Source organism: Carassius auratus, chromosome 27 (assembly GCF_003368295.1).
Source record: "Carassius auratus strain Wakin chromosome 27, ASM336829v1, whole genome shotgun sequence".
NCBI classification, from domain to species: Eukaryota; Metazoa; Chordata; class Actinopteri; order Cypriniformes; family Cyprinidae; genus Carassius; species Carassius auratus.
The window spans coordinates 3,710,054-3,728,200 of record NC_039269.1 but is presented as its reverse complement, the minus strand read 5'-3'; the positions used below and the strand labels follow the sequence as shown (position 1 = coordinate 3,728,200).

Sequence of the window (18,147 nt, the reverse complement as noted above, 5' to 3'; positions counted from 1 at the left end):
TTCCTGTACAAATACATTCTTAAATCAGCATATTTACATTTACTAAAGAAGCACCCTGACTTAAGATATTAAACCCTGTTTTCTGATAAATGCATAAATAATTGTATGCTTAAAATCAGAATATATACTGAACCTGTCAAAATTGAGGAACATTACAGCACATTATTGGGTGTTTCCAAACTCAGAATATGAATAAGTTGTTTTCGATAAAACATTAGTCTGAAAATTGTCTTTTGACCAACACACCACACTACATCTGTCTACAGGAGCTGGTAGGTAATATGTAATGTTTCTAGCACTGCAATATTGCTAGAAATACACACAAAAACAGGCATAACATATATAAATTTTCCATACATAGTCCTCTTTTTATTATTATTAACAGAGGTCAAATAAATTCATCAAATCATATTTACAGAGAAAGGCAATAAATATTTTATAATAGTAATAAAATTATAATTTTTGCATACATTTATTTAATCGTACGAGTGGCATGATTGTTAGTAATGTCTGACAGACCATGAGTATATAGACGAGTGTATACTACAGCTAGACCCATATGGAGAGTCAACCTCACCAACACTGGCTGGAGTCCAGCGTCTGTAGTCTCAAACCATCTAGAACTGAGAGAAAGCATTCTAGAACACAAAAGACATGACTGATTGTCAGGCGGACTGATTTCATTGGCTGAATGACCTGAAAGTAGTCAAAATCCGACACTTGTTGAGTGTCCGGGACGTTGAGAGCAATGCATCATACCGGATTTTGCATAACGTATTTTGGTAGCTAACATTTAGGGTTACGCATAAACAGCAAGTATGCATGACCCAAATGTAGAGCATTAGGGCTATTCCCCGAACCTTATTCCAGTCCCTTCATATCCAGGCTCACGTCTGGTGGTCTACACTCACTACTACCACAGTTAAAGCTGATATCTGGCTAGTCAAAGTACATCGATCTGAGCTGAAAAAATTATTGAAGCGTTCTGCGCATTCGGCCCGACAGAAGGCCTGGGGTCCGTTCAGACTAGAAAGGCATCTGACAGAGAGGCTCTTCAAAATATTGCACTCAAAGCTTCACGTTTACCTATGGAGGCCTGCAAAGGTCACATGACTCTGTTATCGCTCTCTCGCTGCGTCTCCATGACAGCCCTTATTTCAGTGGAAAGTACAGGATCCTTGTTGTTGGGGGCAACAGAAATGAAAATAAAAGGTTTCCCAGGTGGTGCGGTTTGCTCTTGACGCTATTCCGGAGATTTAGTCGTGTCAAAGCAGGAGACACTAGTACCTTATAGGTCATCCTTAGTTAATCCAGTATAAATAAAATAACAGACGCCAATATTACATTTTAAAAAAAGACCCACATTCAACAGCTGGGAGAAACTTGACACTTCTGAAATATAAAAATAAAACATCTTTCAACATTTTTTTAAGATTTTGTCTCTTTTCCGTAGCCATTGTTTATTTGTGTCTTCTTCCTTCTCCTGTTTCGAATTAGATTAAGGTGTTTGTAAGAAAAGAAGCACGTTTTGTCCTCAGGGAGCAGTTCGTACTCATCCTCAATGTCTCAGTTCGTTTTGGGGTTGGGTTTTAAACGTCGTGCCCTTCGTGTCCGCTTCGTTACCGTCGTGAAACGGAACTCCTCCAGAGGGTCCGCTTTTCCTTTGGGGTGGCGCTTCATGAAATGCACTTCCTGTTGCGTTTGCGTGGTCTTGGATCCTTTCTTGGGTCGACCCTTTCGGTTGAAACCCAAATACCAGCCTTTGTACTTGGCTGAGACCAGCGCCGTGTAGTTGTTCTCCAAAAATTCTTCCACAAAGACACACTCTTGGTTATCCCCATTGGGCTGAGAAGAAAAGGTGAGATGAAATGTCAGAAAAACAGTATACAAAACATGAACCCTAACATAAAATATTTTTCTCAAAGTTCATGACAACGGGATGGTTATAGACGTAAAATATATATATAGGTAGGTCAATCTGTCAACAACACACCCAACAACACACCATATTTCCCATAAAATAAAATAAAACACAACAGCATAGTGTCAGCAATAATGACAAGCTTCCGCATATTATACCACTTATTAGCTAGCTAAACACAAAATAAAATAAAATATGGGGGGGATACTTGACTGCAGAATGACTGACCAGTCAGAATCAACTAATTTAGAGAGTGATTAATAAACATATATAACTATAATCCAATATACTCGATAATCCACTGAGTGAGGAAATTTTTGAAAGCCCCCTCTTTTTTAAACTCTATTTATTATAATTTCACAATATATGCATCTCAAAATGTTTTCAAAGTTTGACTAAAAGCAGTTCACACACCTACTATAAACCTATTGTTTGTAAGGACGCCTACCTATCTTACAAAGCACAATGTTTTTAAAAGAATGACCAGCTTCTGCCAAAAAGACACAATAATTGTGCCCTTCAACTTAGGGGCAGTTCAAAACAAGCCAGTCAAGCACGTAATGTCCCATTCATGGCAAATGTAGGTGATGGTGGTCTTTCCACTTAGATTTGTTTGTGGAATGGGAGTTACAAGAACTTGGAAAAAAGGACAATTTTAACTTCAAACAACTAGCCTCAATACTTCACTTTTGTTTAAATAGATGGTATGAAAATATGTGTTGACTGGCTCCATTATGTAACCATCATGAGTTGGTTACAGTGGCAGTGGTTTTGCTCCCAACTACAAAATCATACATCAAGTTGACATATGCTAAACATGCAATACACGAGTAATCATATTCATAACTGCAAATATACATTAGTCCATGCATAAATCAAAAGCATACACACAGGAACCGAAAACAATTTCTTGTTACATTCATATCACAGTTTAATGTGGGCCAAACTTGTTTTTATACCAGGTTGTTGTTGTTGTGTTTTTTTTTTTTCTTTTTTTTTTTTTTTTTGCAAGACAGTGTGAACAGCAAATCGCATTGAACCTGATATTTTAAATTCCAATATCTGAAAGTAAACATACCTTTCCAATAATTTTGCCATTCTTGTTCATGCAGATGTAGTATCCGCTCTCTTTCCCTTTTATTCTAATGTGACTCCCGAATGTCTCCGTCTCCACAACAAGTAGAGCTGCAGGTAAAAATAAAACAAAGTTTACTTAGGGTTCATGAAGAAAATATGATGCTCACAGAATAAAAATATATTTGTTAAATATACATTTCTAAAAATAGTATATTTGGGTGAATCTGTTAAGAACACTCCTTGTTTATATGAACACAAAACAGAACAGAACAGAACAGAATAATACAGACTTCATTGCCATTGTATGTTTAGATTTTTAAAATTACAAATGACTTGCTTCTTGCGTCAGATCAAGGCTGCATCTCATTGCTTGTTTTACTTGATCTTAGTGCTGCGTTCGACACCATAGACCATGACATACTCAAAGCTCGATTACAAAACTATACAGGTATTCAAGGGCAGGCTCTAAGATGGTTTAGATCCTACCTGTCCAATCACTACCATTTTGTTTATTTAAATGGGGAGTCATCTCATTTATCAGCAGTAAAATATGGAGTGCCACAAGGATCTATCCTAGGTCCTCTTCTATTTTCAATATACATGTTGCCCCTTGGTAATATTATTAGAAAATACAGAATTAGTTTCCACTGTTATGCTGATGATACTCAACTATATATATCAACGAGACAAGATTAAAATTATAAATTATCTAAGCTAACAGAGTGTAAATTTCTCCTATTAAATTTGGATAAGACAGAGATATTACTTATTGGAACAAAAATCAGTACACAGAATCTAGTAGACTACAGTTTGCAACTAGACGTATGTACTGTTACTTACTCTACAGTCAAAAATCTGGGTGTTATATAAGGCCCATATTTGGACGGGACTAGTTTTCTAAACTACATTTGAGTTTTGATTCTTACCACCTGGCGTCCACGATTTTCATGTACCAATCCTGACGGGACTAACATCTCCGTGTTAATTAAATATGTGGGAGGGTCTGTTTTGTGCATTTGGGCTTCGCAGAGATCACGCGCTCTGTATGCTTGCATTGCATATAGTAATTCGGAATGATTACCATTAGTATTATTAAACAATAAATACTAAATACTAAAGGGCTAGTATAGCAAAACTGTGTGGTTTCTTTAGTTTAACTTGTTTTCCTTTTTTTTGTAGTAGTAGTGTCTAATTTTTATAAAGGTACATCTGTAATTAAAACATTATGTAACTGAGTGCATAAATGAACGTGAGTAATCTTAACTGATGCTGATATTACAATAGCCGGTATTAACAGTTTACGTGATCTGGCTCTTGATTTTTATTTTTTTTAAGTATTTTTATTATTATTATTTCTTTACCGGGAAGCAAATATATCAAACATGCGTGCAGTAAGAGCATCTACAGTAATTCACGTTGGCCAAAAAACACAAGGAAACACTTTGTGAAATAAAATATTGCCCAGGATTGAAATCACCAAGCATGTCTGTGAAACACAGATTCCTCTAACAACCCCCTGTAAAACTAGTCCTGTCTGAATAGGGCTTTAGACAGCAACTTGTGTTTTGAAAACCAAATTTCCCATGTTACAAAAACAGCATTCTTCCATCTAAGAAACAAGCTACGAAACATGTTATCTGTTTCTGATGCAGAAAAGCTAGTGCATGCATTTATGACCTCTAGACTGGACTATTGTAATGCACTTCTTAGTGGTTGTCCAGCATCTTCAATAAACAAGCTACAGGTAGTCCAAAATGCAAAGAGTCCTTACAGTTTCTGCATTGGCTACCTATTAAGTTCCTTATCAGTTACAGATTATTATTACTTACCTATAAGACCCTAAATGGTTTAGCTCCTGTGTACCTAACTAGTCTCATACCACGCTACAACCCATTACGCTCCCTAAGGTCACAAAACGCTGGACTTTTGGTAGTTCCTAGGATAGCAAAGTCCACTAAAGGAGGTTGAGGTTTTTTGCATTTAGCTCCCAAACTCTGGAATAGCCTTCCTGATAATGTTCGGGATTCAGACACACTCTCTCTGTTTAAATCTAGATTAAAAACGCATTTCTTTTGCCAAGCATTCGAATAATGCATCTCATAATTTGTGAGTGCTGTTATATCTGATCAAATGCGTATTCTTTTTCTTTAGCTTGGGTTAAACTAATTAATTTTACTTTGTCGTAACAGCAGCTACGCTAATGATGTCTCTATTTGTTTCTCTGTTTTGCCACGCCATTTACATCCCGTGGTAACTAAGATTTACACAAGCTCCAGTCTGGATCCAGAACACCTGAGAAGAGATGATGTCAACCCCTCAGAGGACCCCAGATGATGCTAACACTGAAACAACATACAGAACTAACAAATATTGCTACTTACTATACAGTCACATTATAATTGCTGTTAATAGTGTTCATCGTCGGGATGACTATGTCTTGTATAATTTTTTTCTCAAAATTCTGAAAATCATTTGCACATAAACTGATCACCACTTATAAGCTACTACTAAATATTGTAGAAACCATTTTTTTTAATAAAGTTGCTTTGCAATGATTTGTATCACAAAAAGCACTATACAAATAAACCTGAATTGAATTGTTTTATTTTTCATTGTTTGATTTTATTTTTTACATTATCTTAATGACAATTTCCCATAAATTTGTTTTACTTTTTAATGACATTTCTGTCTCTCTCTCTCTATTAGTTTTTTTATGTAGCTGTGTGAGAAAAAAAAATACTACTTCATGTAGTATTTAGTACATTATATAACATACTTTTTATTCAAAAGATATACATTTGGCATGCAAACTATAAAAAAAAGAGAGAAATGTAATGATTCATCATACACTACAGCTCCTTCACTCCCCCTAAACACCCAACTCTCTCTCTTTCTCTCTGTAACCACCTTTGTTAAGGGTCCCTCTCTTGGGGGGAAGCAATCTGCCAAACTCCTTGGAGCAGTTCAGATCCCCATGGATTGGGTTTCCACTTGCCTTTTGTTCATGTTCACTCAATCAAAAAGTTAGGATGATCCATTTGTTGAACACACTGGGCTATTCAAAGGTGCTCAAAGCAGAGAGGCTTAGAGAGCAACACCAAAACTGTCCCCTCTCAAAACAGCCTGGGGCAACATGAGAGGAACGACTAATCCAGGCAGGGCACTTAAGATCAAATGAGGGTGGGAAAGATCCCACTCCTCAGCGGCGCGGACCCTTTGAACAAGAGCGTGACGTTTTGGAAGATATGCCTGAAAAATACAGCAAATATTCCCGTATTTAAATCAACTCTGTACCTAAAAACTGAATGCTTAAAGCAGTCAGCCCACCATCTGTGTATCTCTCACACCAGCTGATTTCTTACCGGTGCAGCTTATTAATATTAAAGCACAGATGCCAACGGGACACACTGACCTTCAGTAATATGAATGTTTTATTAACCCAAACAGGGGTGAAACAGAAGACATTTTTCAGGCTCTGCTCTCCTTTTCTTTTTCTTTTTTTTTGAATGGAATTATTAAAAGAGACCTATTAACGTTGACAGGACAGCAAGAACAGGGTGAAGCTGACACAGAGGAGCACAGTGTGTGTGTGTGTGTGTGTGTGTGTGTGTGTGTCATGGAGTTCACAGGTGCCAGGTGCAGGGGTTTACCTGGATCTGCCTCCTCTCATGTTAACACAGGTATAGAGGATCTTTCTTAGCCAATACTGCACAGCTTAACCAAACACTAACACTTTCAAGCAGTAAACAACAACAGTACTGCTGTAAACACTTGCTGAAAAGCAAACAATAGCTCACACTGCTATAAATGTCAGTTGACTAAAGAACATTAAATGACATTTGAAATTAAATCTATGCATCTAGCAGACGCTTTTATCCAAAGCAACTTACACTGCATTCAGGATATACATTTTTACCTATCATCTGTTCCCGGGGAATCGAACCCTCAACCTTGCGCTTTATAACACAATGCTCTACCAATTGAGCTACAGGAACACTACCAGCACTGACGAAAAACACTAGATCCCAATTTAACATGAGAATAAATTACAAATTTGATCTAATCCTGCTAAATAATTACTTAACATTGCTGACTTTCCCATAATCAAATACTGAATGCTGAGCATTAAAGATCAAAACACAACTCTCTGAATGCAGACACGGTTAAACAAAGCTTCCTTCCACAAGCTGTCGTGTTTTGTGTTCAAATGCTATTATTCACAGTGCAACAGAGGGATCCTCAAACTTTTTTTGTCCACTTAAGATTTTAAATTGATGTTTTAGTAATTTAATAACACATTGGCATGTTCACGGTACTCAGATATCAGTTAATGGTCACATGGCATGCAGGCAAATTAAATATTTATACAATATCTTTTTTATTTTGATTGTTTTCAGGCAAGCACATGTCGAATTCTCAACATTGCCACAAGGGACGCTATACCAAACACAAGCATACACTGTCTGCTTCCATGGTAACAATTTTCATTTAGGTCAGCTTCTGATTTCATGCAGTTTAATGGCACAGATATTTGAAGATTGTAAGATGACAATTCCGAACACAACCCTGAAACACAACCATAAAACATCATCACCATCAATGTCTAAATTAACAGTGAATCAAAGTGATAGCTCACCCAAAAATAAAATCTATGATCTATGATCATTTACTCGCCCTCATGTTGCTCAAAATCTATTGAATTCATTCACAAATCAGACGTAAATACTTCTCACATGAACTTTCACGTATTTAGATCAATAGATCAAGATTTTCAGAGGAAATTGTCTTGAATTCTATAAAGTTGCACTAAATAAAGAAAGTCATACAAGTTTGGACCAACATGTAGGTTAGAAAATATCAACAGAATTATAAATTTTAGGTGCCTGTGCTTTTAAAATCCAATATTCTTAATCCTGCATCCAATGTGACACAAAATGAACAAAAATTCAGCTCACATTAAATCATTTCACTTCACTCACATTACAGTTAAGCACAGGCATAAGAATAAAACTCCACACAAGAAGAAACAAACAGAAGCCGAGCACTAGAAATTCAAAGGATTATAAGACTACATAAGAAACGGGATTATGCAGGTATAGGAATCCAGGACTAAAGGTTTATGGAGTCATGTCTGTTGTGGAATCTTCATGTTGAACAGCTCTAACTGACACAGCCGAGCACAAGACTGAACTATAAACATGCTTCTATCAATCGACAAAGTTAAGAGCAGAATTCAGTGTGTTTATCTTCAGTTCGAGGCTCTGTTCTCACACTCGTACCACTGGGGCACGCTGCCCATCAGTTCTGTGGTTTTTGTTTTGTTTATACTTTTGATACATTTTGATTAATAACAGCCCAGGTTGGATGTTAAAGAGAAGAAGTTCATCTTAGATAACGAAATTAGCAGGCCTAGATGGAATTATCTACCCTGATCTGGGGAAATATGGTATTTAAACATGGTAAAATTAGTTTAATGGAGCTAACGGAGAGTATTAAACACTTGATCTAAGTGGAATCATTAGTTAAATTAGCCTAATAATTTAATCAATTAAAATGCAAGTGGCAGCTTTAATGATTCTGAAGCTTTACATAATTATCAGAAAACTGATTGAAGCGCACTCACAGCCATTTAGGAAGACTTGAAACCATGCAACACAAGAATATATAAGATAGTTAAAGGGATAGTTCATCCAGAGATGAATCAGACTGATTAAGTTCTCAAATTCAACTCACTAAATACACTCACATGCACACAAATATTCCGATATGAATCGTGTAATATTTTGATTATACTTGAGTTATTCCACAATCTGATTGCCCTATTCAGTTTAAGAATATTCTGGTTCCTCAAATTCCCACCCATAGAATAAATATATGTTATGTAAACATAGTAAACAGAAATGTTGTGTACATATGTTTGCATATATTGTATTCAGAATATGGCTGTAACCTGAACATAGACCTTAAGCAGAATTTGATATGCATGAAAATAGTTATATGGCCTACTATTATAATACCACATTTATTAAACTCTGTGATTTTTTTTTGCATCTTTTTAAGAGCCTCAGTCATTGCAAGTGCATGGAAAAGAGTAACCAGTGCAGTCTTAATAACTCCCCCATTTATGTTTATCAAAAGAAACAAAGTCATACAGGTTTGGAATGACACAAGGGTGAGTAAATATTGACCGAAATGTCATTTTTGGTTGAAATATCCCTTTAAATTATTCTACCTCACATGCTCAACAGCAGACCATACACTAAATAAAATGTTACGGGTTCTGGTGGGTGGTTTATTCAGAGCACAGGAACACTCCCGTACCGTACTTGCCCCCATCGTCTCCATTGGCGTTGATCTTCTTGCCCAGGATCTGCACGTGTTTCCCAGTGGTTCGGCTGTAGAGCTGATATATCCGCACCTGCTTCCGACTCACATCGTCTCTGGTTTGGTTCTTAATGTAGAACCGGAAGTCTGCGGAACTCTGGTGAGATTCCTAGAAGCAGCAAGAACAAAGAGTGAGTTGATCTAATTCTTGATTCAGTTTTACAACTTCATGCATTTCAACACTTGTAATGTGCTGCAAAACCTCTACATAATGTGGTGTTCCTGGTCAAAAATGACCGGCCTTTTAAAAAGCTTGTACATCTCTTATTATACTCAATGATGTTGGATTTATTTATTTATTTTTAACTAGCACAAGTTTTGTATTTCTTTTTAGAACTGATTGGTCATAGTCCTCACTGATCTGATCTTATGCACCTACATTTTTGGGAGAAAAAAAAGCCTAATTTTCAACCATTTGGGAAATGTTCACTAAAAAAATACTAAAGTGCATGAGCTCAGATCAATCAGTTCCAAAAAAGAAATTCAAAGCCTGTGCTAATTGAAAGAAAACAAGTTCATGAAATGATTAAATCCAATTCCATAATGATCAATTTATAAACTACTTTTTGTAGACCAGTCATTTTTGACTGGGAACACCACAAGCATGACAAGACGGGAAACCCCCCAACCTGAAAAAAAGTAAAAAAAAAAAAAAAAAAAGAAAGTCCAGTTTTTGGAAGCGGTTATACAATATACAATGTGTAAAGTTTTAGTTCAAAGAAACAACATTAACTAGCATTTTTGGGGAAAAGAAAATCCTCTGTGCATCAAATGGCATTAACAACTGGATTATACTTTCATCATATGAAACAACAGGATGGAATTTCATTAATTGGGAATTGACTTGAAAGTGGCCATTACATGCCAGAAAACAGTGGTAGTCGTTTCAGAGGAAAAGTGATTTTTCTATTTGAAAAAAAAAAAGATTGTGATAACTGTGTCATACAAAATCCTATATTAATAAAATTGACTTGACTTAGTTTCAAACAATGAAAAATTCAATGAAAGTTCAGATTAAAGTGATTCCAGCATGTTTTGGTGCCCAACTCTTGCTTTCTCTCTCTCTCTCTCTCTCTCTCTCTCTCTCACACACACACACACACACACACACACACTAAATAAAACATCTGAATACACTGAGCCTGTAGCTACACCAAGATGTGAAGTTTTCAATTTCCACTAGCAAGTCTCCAGCAATTGTCCACCTGCAAAATTCAACTCTGTCATCAAACAAATATCTGCCTAAGGTAAAAATCACACTCTTAAATCACACAAAGTATGGGAAGTGCATGTACACAACTGAAGACTGCTGCACTGGTACACACGGACAAAGCACTAGCATAATCAAAAATTCTTTATATAAAATCACCAATCCACCACTCATCCAGTATCCTCCCATCTTAGCTCCTCCTCCTCTTCTGTCATCTTTCCATATGTGAGGAAAACAAATACCTCTAAAAATCCTGGAATCTCAGTCCCAGCCAAGACTACTCTCACGAGCAGAAACGAAGGGTAATTATCCTGTAATGAGCTTTTTTGTGGCTTCTCTCAGGTGGTTAATTACGCTCACATTACATGCTTCCACTCCATGTTATTTTAACCTTGGCTAATTAATGATATTCAGGGAGCATGAGGGGGAAAGCAGCTCACGGCTTTTTTTTTTTTCTTTTTTTTTTTCTTTTTTTTGTGAAATAAACTTCCATATTCATGCTGAATGCATGACTGTTCAGAAATACATCAACATATTAATACAGAAACTATCACACACACAAAAGTTATTTTTTTACTTCAAAACGATGTAATCATTCACTTTTTTTTTCCTAGATAATTTTTAGAGAGCTACATAAAAAGTGTAATATACCGATACTACCATTTTTATAGTTTTTGAAAGAAGTTTCGTATGCTCATCAAGGTTACGTTATATTGTGGAAAAACTATAATATTATTCTTATTTCATTATTATAATTTAAAACAACTGTTTTCTAGTTTAGTATAATTTCAAATGTAATTTATTCTTGTGATGCAACACTGATTTTTCAGCATCATTCCTGTTGTCATGATTCTAATTGTTATTAATGTTGTTCTGCTTAATAGTTTTGGAGGACAATTGGGACGTATTTTTCAGGATTCTTTGGTAAATAGAACATTCAAAAGAACAGCATTAATTTGAAATACTAATATTTTATAACATTATAAATGTCTTTACTTGTCACTTTGGAACAACTTAATAAATCCTTGCTAAATCAAAAAAATTATATAATATATATACTGCATATAAACATGGAAAATAACTTTTTAATATATGCTATAACAAAAAAAAAAAACAAACAAAAAAAAACACACAATGACATACAAAAAGAGCAGTCATATAAAATTATGTGAAAAGGTCGAAGGGAATAATTCATAGTGGTTTGGATGCAAAATGTCATCATGAATCCTGATAATGAAAAATAACATTTAAAGGTCTGACCAGTGCAGTGGACACATGCACTTAAGGGTTCAACAAACCAAAAGGCATTTCACAACATAGTTAAGTGGTATTGATGCATTGAAAACAACAATTATACACATATTAGTCCAAGCTGGATCTCCTAATGTCATCTCAATTCTTCTAGAAAAATAAACTGCACTATTTTCAGTCATTGTTATAAATATTACGTTGTTTTCCTAGACATGGATTACGTTCAAAGAGGAATCATTATATACGCTGAGCTCTCTTTTATGACAAAAACAACTCAGTTTAACGCTGAAGGTTAATCCTATGCTCTTAGCCAATTTCAACTAACAAAAAGCAAACACAAACACACTCCTTGGAAGGATTTTTTTTCTGAAATCTGGCCATCTAGTCAGACACAGAGGTGTGTTTTGTAGACAGTTGCGTACGGACAGGAGCGGGAAGGCAGAGGGCATGCCTATGCAGGGAGCTAGCCACGGCCAAACATTTTTATCACGCCGCCCAACTCCCTTCAAAGCCTACCTAGGCAAACGAATCTCAAAAGCCCGACTTCAAAAGCCCAGCCCCATCCCGAGCAGTCTTGCATGTCAGATAGGCCCTATCTGCAGACACCACTCTCTGCGCAGGATGCATCTCAGGAAACAACGCTTCAGTGCACCGCCACTTAAACTGTGCTTATCACGCCGTCTTTCACTGCATCTCCTTAATAACAACTTTGTTTGTTTTCTCAGGGAGAACCTACAACAACAGCCAAGCCCATGGTTAGCAGTATAAGCAGGTGATACGTATACTCTGTTTATCAATGACCTAAAGAAGTACTACTGTCATCACTGCCACACTAAAGCATTGTTTGTGCCAACTGCTTTGGAAAAAAACTGAACGCATGAGATTATGTAACCAACATGGGTCTCGTTTTCTTCAAAGCGGTGGCTTTTATTCCTGGTCTGAGCGCTGATCTCCCCTTTCTATTACGACATTCTGATGTAAGTTTTATAATCACAATGCCTTGACCCATTTGCCAGGAGAAAAAAAGGCTGTCATTAGGCTGTTCCCGCCTTGTGAGGAATGTACATCTATCAGTAAAGAAGGATTTGAGGAACTGAAGATATTTAATGACTTATGTGTTAGGTATACTATGTCGGTTGAATTCAAAGGATTAGTCATCTTCCTCGAAGTGTTGGGAGAGTCTGAGATTGCAGCTAGTCTTACATGAATAGCTTTTAAAAGGAACAAAAATAATGACAATTATTTAGTCACCTAGCCTCCTTAGAGCTATTAATTTTGAAGTTGATGTACACTATATATGTCTTTACTTACTGTGTATATATATATATATATATATATATATATATATATATATGTGTGTGTGTGTGTGTGTGTGTGTGTGTGTGTGTGTATATATATATATATATATATATATATATATATATATATATATATATATATATATATATATATATATATATATAAGTTTTATGCATTTTTGTGGGTTTTAGTAAACCTAATCTAAATTGTATTTAATATGTAACTAACTTAATTTAAATGTAATTTTATCGTCAATCGGAAATCGTCATCCTAGAAATAAATATTCCACACACAGAGACAAAAAGACATCCATTTCATCTCCACTAAAAGGTCACTGAGTTCCTAAAATTTAAAAGCACTGATTGATTATTTTAGTATTCAACATTAAATCAGTCAACACATTAGTTTACTAACTCATTATTATAATACTAATGACTCTTTATAAATTACTATATTCATGGTCAAAAAAAAGAAAGAAAAAAAAAAGAAATAGAATAAATAAAAATAGAAAGCCAAAAGGAAAACCCAGACTTTTAGAGAAAAGGAAATCCAATTCCTCTGACAAGACCAACAAATGCAAAGATTCTCTTTAATTTTACAGCCTCTGGGGTGTTGATTTCCCATGCGTCAGTTTTTCAAACTTAAAACAACAAATTAAACAAGCTTTGTGTTTGCGCACCGGTGGCACATCCTCATAATCCCTGCCTTAATCCAGATTCATGATGACAGAGAAACAGCCAGACTTACCTGCAGCTGGAAGTAGAGGACCAGAAAATGTAAACACCTGGAGAGAGAGAGAGAGAGAGAGAGAGAGAGAGAGAGGAAGTAAGGGAGGTGAATCACAAGTAATTACACCAGATAAAAATGTAGCAGTTTATCTTAAACCTGGCTTTGAGCGACTTCTATTGGCAAGAATGTATGAACTCAAGGTGAATCAAAGAGATTATGAAAAATATTCCTTACACGTATATGAACCTTGACGGCAGAACAGACATCTTGGTCAAATACACCTGTTTCCAGCGTTTGCCGCTTCAGTAAGTGCCGCGCGGAGCCCTGCCACCGGCTCACACACAAAATCCAGGAGGAGAAGTGCAATCCCAAGGAAAAGAGAGATAAAGGAAGTGTAAAGCTGCCGCTGGAAGCAGCATGAGGCTCTTTCTTGTTTGAAAAAGATCTGAATCAACGCAAATCAGTGTGTTCCCGGTGGTGTCGCCGCTCCTCCGCGGTCCGCGCGCGCTGCGCTCTCTCGCCAAAGCGCGCAAAGATTGAATTGGTCAGAAAGCGCGGTGTCTCCTCCTCAGTGAACAATCCGCGATCTTTACTGCTTATTCTTGATCCAGTATGCGATATAAAAATATAGATTCCGTTCGCACCTGCCGAAGTAACCTGAAAGTGCACACCTTGTGGATCATTCCAAACTTCCCGTGTCCATTGTTTGGAAAAGGAAAACGTTCCTAACAAGTCCAAGCTGTCAGGATAGATGAGTTACGTTCATAAGTTTCTTCTTCAGTTGTTGCTTCGCTGTTATCCAAGTCGTTTGTAGCTACATAAAAGACGCACAGATCCGTGGCGAATCCTGGAAGAGCGCTGAGTGATGGGACGGGGGACGGGACTGTCTGTCTGTGTGCCGAGGAGGGTTGGAGCGCGCTGAGGGGTTTTGGGTTGGTGGTGGGTGGAAACCTGTCAGTGGTTTTGCACCTGATAGGGTGATCTGGGAGAGAGTCCATCGTGCGCGGAATGCGTCTTTCCTCTGTCTGAACACAGTTGCATTTGCACTTCTTGTAGTTTCTTAAACACTTTCGTCGGTTTGATGTGAATCTGTGAGAATTCCACATAGGAACTCGTAAACAGGTGCATTTCAGTTTAACAAAACCAGACACGCGGTGCTGAGATGACCAAATTCTCATCTGATGGGGTAGTGAGAAAAAGGCGTTTCACTTACTATTTTTCTTCAAAGTTTAAATGCGTACTACAAACGCAAATAAGGATGTCAGATATAATAAAAAAGGGACAAATGATTCAAAAATTATGTATTAAACACATGCCAAGTTCTTAGAAATTTCATCTTTGTGCCCATGATGGTTTAAAAAATATTTTGTAAAACAATACTCTACAACTATTTTAGTGAATTTAAAAGTTGCATTAATTTATGTATAAATGTATATATAAATGATATATTATACACATAATTATAATATAAAATTATATATAAATGTATTGTATTTATAATTTTTGTACATATGCATGCATTTTAAATTGTTATGAATATTGATCACATCTATACATTTTCTTATGACACTGGCTCACTATCTTTGTGTTATGATTTAATGGCTAGTAAATGGCTTCTCATTAAAAAAAAAAAAAAAGAATTTATTTGTCTGAGGTGGAGGTGTAAATTAAATCCGTAAGATGTAGTAGTTGATGACACAACAAAAAGTAAGTATTAAAATAAAATGTCCATCCGCTGATTACCCTCATTTCAGCTCGTTTGTCAACTTCCCAAAGCTGAAAGTGTTTTTATTGGTGGAGTTTGTTGATTCCTCTCAGACGGTATTGAAATGCAAGTGCTGGTCGAACTCGAATTTTCAATATTGTGCTATAAGTCATTGGGCATTGAGATGCATCAGAGGTGTGAATGTGTTTACACGGTCTTCTGAACATGCCCCCTGCCAGCTGCAAGTTATTCCCTCAACAGCCCTTTTTCTCAGCTGTAATCAGAGAAAAAAAGAAACATTTACACATTTACATTACTGCTTTTACATGTTTTACCAGTGTAGACTATCATTTGCACAGAATTAATTTACAAAGCACAGCTTAGATTTATTTTAAAGGTTAAAAACTAACAGAGCATGTGATTTAAAACAACACAGTACAGTTGGCGTTTTTGCTTGTGCTAACGATTACAAACAACCTCAGACTGGGTTGGTGTCCAATATATCTATTATGAATCAGATGAATAACTTTGTCTGGCCTAGAACAGCACATGCCAAAAGAAGGTATAGTGGAAAAAAATAACACTTCATTAACACCAAATGAATTTCTATTTAGTGACTTAGAGATTATTTTTTTTTCTTTTAGCATGTGCTCTTTCTTGTTTGCATGCCATTTTTAATGATTTAAAATCATGCAAGCTCCTTCTCTATAATACAAAAACAATAAAATAATATTTTAAAATAAAATGCTAACCTTTAAATCAGGAAGGCTGATGTTGATTACAGTGAAATCCCTTTGAGGTGGATCACCTGGCCCATGCGGTAAGCTCACAATTATCCATTTGGGAATAACCAAAACAAAAGGGGTTTCAATGAAGAAGCGAACACAAAGATTAGTCCGTCATCATCCAAAAAAGATCAAGGGGAGGCTTTGGCAACCTACAGAACATTTCCTGCAACGAGTACGAGATTGGGACATGCAGATCTAACGAAAAGGAAGTTACACTCTGGCATTCTCTTAAATTCGGAAGTAGCTAGATCTTTCTGAATATTCAAAGCTTTGGATACTGCATCTGTCTTACAGGGTATTAATCTTTAACATGGTGGATTCCAAGTGCAACTTATGCTACGGTGAAGGCCAAATTCATTTGTCTAGCGTGAAGCATAGTTGTGTTTAAACTGTCTTTGTTATTTATTGGAATTGCACTGCTTGGAAGAATAAAGACAAAACGAATGAGCGATAGATTCCAGCTGTTATTCCTGGGAGAGCTGGAGAGGTCTACTTCACACTTTTAACTTGTGAGAAATTTCTAAACCTTAAAGCGGGTCACACTTTGTATGTGCCGTAGTTAAGTGGACTGAGGAGTGATTTAACTGAACAACAAAGCTTCATTAGTCAAAGCAGCTAAATGACAGGATAAAATGCATAAAAAAAGAAAAATATGTCAGATCAAGGCATTCTGCACAAAACCGAGGCCTAAAAAAATAATAAAAACCTCCTCAGTGCATTGGTGTAATGAAAGTTAGCAACACTGTGCAACTTCGGCGTCCCTGAAGCTTAATAAAGCAGGCAAAGAAGGTCACGCACAGTTGTTCAAAGGCTTTACAAGGCCTTTTAAAGCTTGACAGAGTAACTTCACAGTTTTGGATGTAAAGCCCAGTGTACAACATTAGTGTCAGAACACCTCCGACACACCCAGCTTCCTCCCTGCTTCCGCTTTCATCTCTGACACAAATGTATAGATGGAGGGAGTCACAGCATCTGTGTCCTATTGAATTTGAAGGTGATGGAGAGACCTAATTGGCTGATTGATATCTGATGGGCTTTTTGAGGCCAGTGTGTGAAGAGAAATAATTCAGAAATAATCAGTGTCTCTCACGATGGATTCAAAGGTTTCTCTGTAAACAAAAATAAAGCAATATTTTTTTTAATGCATTGCACAAACATAAACAATTTTGTAACATTTTAGTACATTATTTTTTTTATTATATATATATATATATATATATATATATCATGTAATATTTTTAAGAGTCATAGGATTTTTCATAATACAGCTAAACTCTTGAATAAAGGAGCCTTTTTATAATCTGAAGAACCTTCTTTCGCCAATAACCTTTTGTGAATGGTACTTCAGATGTTAAAGGTTCTTAATGGAACTATTTGCACAAAAAGGCTCTTCTATGGTCCTCCGTGAAGCACCTTTATTTTTAAGAGTATATGTGATAATTATTCAATCCCTTTTCATCATTGCTGTTTTTAAATCAGTTATTGAATAATTTTTTTTAAAACACAATTAAACCTTTGGAAACTATATAAAAGACAACTAGCTTTAGCTGTTGCGAACAGAAACACCCCATGCCAGTGGTAATGTTGAGTAGCAAAAATGGCCAAGACAAAAGAGCTCTCACAAGAGAAATTTAGAAAAGTTGTTAGTTTTATTACATGCTTAAACACTAAGATATGTCAGTAAATAAGGTTACTAAAGGGTTTTTTGCAATGCAATAGAAGAACCATGTCGGGTTCCCTAAAGAAGCTTTCAGTGAACAGTTCTTTAAAGATGCATTTCTTA

The 18,147-nt window shown here is 36.1% G+C and overlaps 1 protein-coding gene across 1 annotated transcript; it reads right to left on the bottom strand.

Moving 5' to 3' along the window:
- Nucleotides 1-413: 413 nt before the first annotated feature.
- Nucleotides 414-15,070, bottom strand: LOC113045127 (fibroblast growth factor 18-like). The gene is made up of 5 exons (XM_026205310.1): nucleotides 14,106-15,070; nucleotides 13,890-13,926; nucleotides 9,320-9,491; nucleotides 3,000-3,106; nucleotides 414-1,845 (listed from the first exon to the last, which is right to left on the bottom strand). The coding sequence occupies exons 1-5, from the start codon at nucleotides 14,135-14,137 to the stop codon at nucleotides 1,567-1,569; spliced, it is 627 nt and encodes a 208-aa protein (XP_026061095.1). The 5' UTR covers nucleotides 14,138-15,070; the 3' UTR covers nucleotides 414-1,566.
- Between the last annotated feature and the right edge of the window lie 3,077 nt (nucleotides 15,071-18,147).